We start from the raw sequence: 2871 nt of genomic DNA on the forward strand, positions 1-2871 counted from the left end.
AAAAATTATATATATATATATATATATATATGTTATATTATAAATTATTATTTGTTGTATTTTTGCTATTTAAATTAATTTTGAAATTAACGTTTTAAAATCGTATTAATATTAGAAACTAAATATTCCTTATTTTGATTTGTTTTTTTTGTTGTTGTTTTTTTACTTATGGGGTCCTTTCAAGGCCATTAATCTAATTTCTCTTCTCTGACCCTTCTAGTCATTTGACAAGCAGGGTTTCCCTACAGCAGCCGGCCCTGCGTTCAGCCTGCCCTCAGCTCTAGGAGGAACCGGCCCGCTTAACCCCGCAGGTGCCCCCGGATATGCCCCCGCACCCTTCCTTCACATACTGCCCCATCAGCAGCCCCCCTCACAGTTACTGCACCACCACATGGCTCAAGACACGCAGGTACATCATGCCTACAAGTATTCACAATCAAATGCTCTGAGGTGTTTCAGAAATGTTTTAAAGCTTTTTCCTATGAAGCAGTTTGTGTCTTAACCCTGTGAAATGGAAGTTTATTCAACCTTTAGACAAAATCTTTAAAAAATAAAAAAAAGTGTTTTGAGTACTGTTTGATACATCAGGCTTTTATGGCTCATATATGATATAGGAGAATATGGCGCTGATATGGAGAGAAAAAACCAGTTTTATTCAGGGGCCCAAATGGAACAAAAGTATGAAATTTGGTGCAGTTGCTTATAGCTAAATGGCCAAAAAGATGGATTTATGTTAACTCTTAATGTGTAACAGTCTACTTAAAATGCATATAAATATTAGCCCTCTCATTGTATCTCTCAATAATATGATAAATGCTTAGTTTTATCATCAAAGCGCTGTAGAATTTATTTTGGGGGCAAAACAATGCAGTGTAACACGATGAATGTTATTCAGAAGCCTGATTTATCAAATTTGATGCATTTTAACATGATTTTTCTATATAATGACATATGGATAATCAAATAAACCTAAGTAGCTTCAGTCCAGAAAATGTTCACTGCATAAAGACGTGTGAACCACAACCTGAAGGGGGACACTTTTACAATTATACTCAAATGCCTTTTCCTTGCTAAACTTCAGTATAAACTCTCAAACAGGTGACGGAAGGCATGTAGTAGATTGTGTGCAACAGGGTTTTCAGCAAACTTTTTGATAATGTTAATTTGCATATTAAATATGATCCAGTAAGCTTTATAGGGTTAATGTTGACTCTTTTTGTCCTCTGCAGGGCCAACGCAGTCAGGCCAACAGCATGCAGAAGAGTCAGGGCAAGTCCAACTACAGCAGCTCTCCATACTGGGCTAACTGAACGCGCCGTTTATACTGTTACCCACATAAACGCCCGAATCTGTGTGTGCACACTGTCCTGCCTCTAACATGAAATGCACAAACACACTCCGTATCAGTTGTCCCCCGTCCCCCTCCTCCAACGTTCTCCTCTGCTTTTGTTCCTTCTCTGAATTAGGTTTTCCATGTAAGATATTTATGTAAGTATTTATATATACTGTAAATGTTAAGAAGCCGAACATTAGATGTGGTCGCTCCATTTTATTTTTTTGAAGGACTTTTTTTTTTTTTTTTTTTTTTTTTTTTTAAAAACTACTTTTTAAAAACTGCAGAGATGTAGCGAAAAATTAAAAGGAAAAGCATTTGAGGAAAACTACAGAGACATTGCAATGAGAACTAGAGCACTGATGGCGGAGGAGGGTGAACTGTGGGGTTTCATCCATTCAGACATCTTGAGGGGCTTCACAAGCATTGAGAGCGCACCACTCTTGACTCTTTTCCTCTAGGGGTAGTTCTCCCGTACAATGGTTCTGAAATTAATTTCTGTCACCTGAAAGAAAGGAAAAACAGCCCATACATTTTATATTTTACTCTTGTTGCCCTCTGAATAAAGGTTCTGAGCTATTCACTATGTTGTGTGTCTCTTATTTGCATAGTGCTGCTTGTGACAGTTTTTAGATTAATCCATGTGGGATGCATCTTTAAACTGTTAGTGGAATTTTTAATTATTTTTAGTTTTTATTACAGTGGAATTGCTTGGTTTTTTACGTTTGTAAACATTAACGTGAAATATGTTGTTTGTTTGCAAGTTTGAACTTGGCTAATTTTCTGTTTACTGCTGTTTACCTTATAATCTCAAAATTATTAAAATTATTTTTGCCATTTCAGTAACAAAGAAGCTGATGTTTTTCATAAAATTAATTTGACCCAAAAATTTAATTTGTGCATTTGTAAAAAAAAAAAAAATGAATTAAATAAATAATAGAAAGTCCACAAAAAAGAATAAAGACACAATTCGACTTTGTTTCATATTTGCTGATGTATTATAAACTGCTGTGATAACAGGAAAGAAAAGAATGAATGAAAACAAAAATGTATACACTTTCTGCTGCTCCTGTCCATGTATTTATAAAAGTGTCTAATGTAGAACTATTCATTGTTAAAGTAATGTTCTCTCCTGGTTAAATAAAGGCAAATAAATAATCTCACCAACATCTCCTTAATAGATTCACAGGGCGAAGGCTCTTCAGACTTGAATTAGTTTAGGGCTTTAGGTACTTTATCTCATCTAAGCTGGTTCTGTTCAAGGAGTTTGGAAGGTGGTGTGTCACGATGACGCTCTAATAATTCTGCATTCTATCTTCCCTGGAGACAATTTGCAATGACATGAAAACCATAAGCATTCAATGTACAGCAGTGGTTCTGAACTTGACTCTTTAAATCCCTCCATTGTCCAACACAATATCTGAGGCCGCCATATTAGCTAAATATATATATATATATATTTGGTATTTCTGCTGTAATTATGACAATGCCGTTTATTTTATTTTTTTATTCATAGAAAGTGGGAGTGTTGGAGTGTT

At 35.2% G+C, this 2871-nt stretch overlaps 1 protein-coding gene across 1 annotated transcript in view; it reads left to right on the forward strand.

Annotated features, from left to right (window-relative positions):
• Window positions 1-1591, forward strand: part of LOC107723155 (ubiquitin-associated protein 2-like) — a 56651-nt gene extending 55060 nt beyond the window's left edge. Inside the window, exons 26-27 of the mRNA XM_016531722.1 lie at window positions 221-409; window positions 1230-1591. Of these exons, the coding sequence (XP_016387208.1) occupies window positions 221-409; window positions 1230-1310 (270 nt within the window). The 3' untranslated portion in view covers window positions 1311-1591. The remainder of the gene's footprint in view (window positions 1-220; window positions 410-1229) is intronic.
• Window positions 1592-2871: the final 1280 nt, after the last annotated feature.

This window comes from Sinocyclocheilus rhinocerous, unplaced genomic scaffold, assembly GCF_001515625.1.
Source record: "Sinocyclocheilus rhinocerous isolate Xijiao unplaced genomic scaffold, SAMN03320098_v1.1 scaffold311, whole genome shotgun sequence".
Taxonomy (NCBI): Eukaryota; Metazoa; Chordata; class Actinopteri; order Cypriniformes; family Cyprinidae; genus Sinocyclocheilus; species Sinocyclocheilus rhinocerous.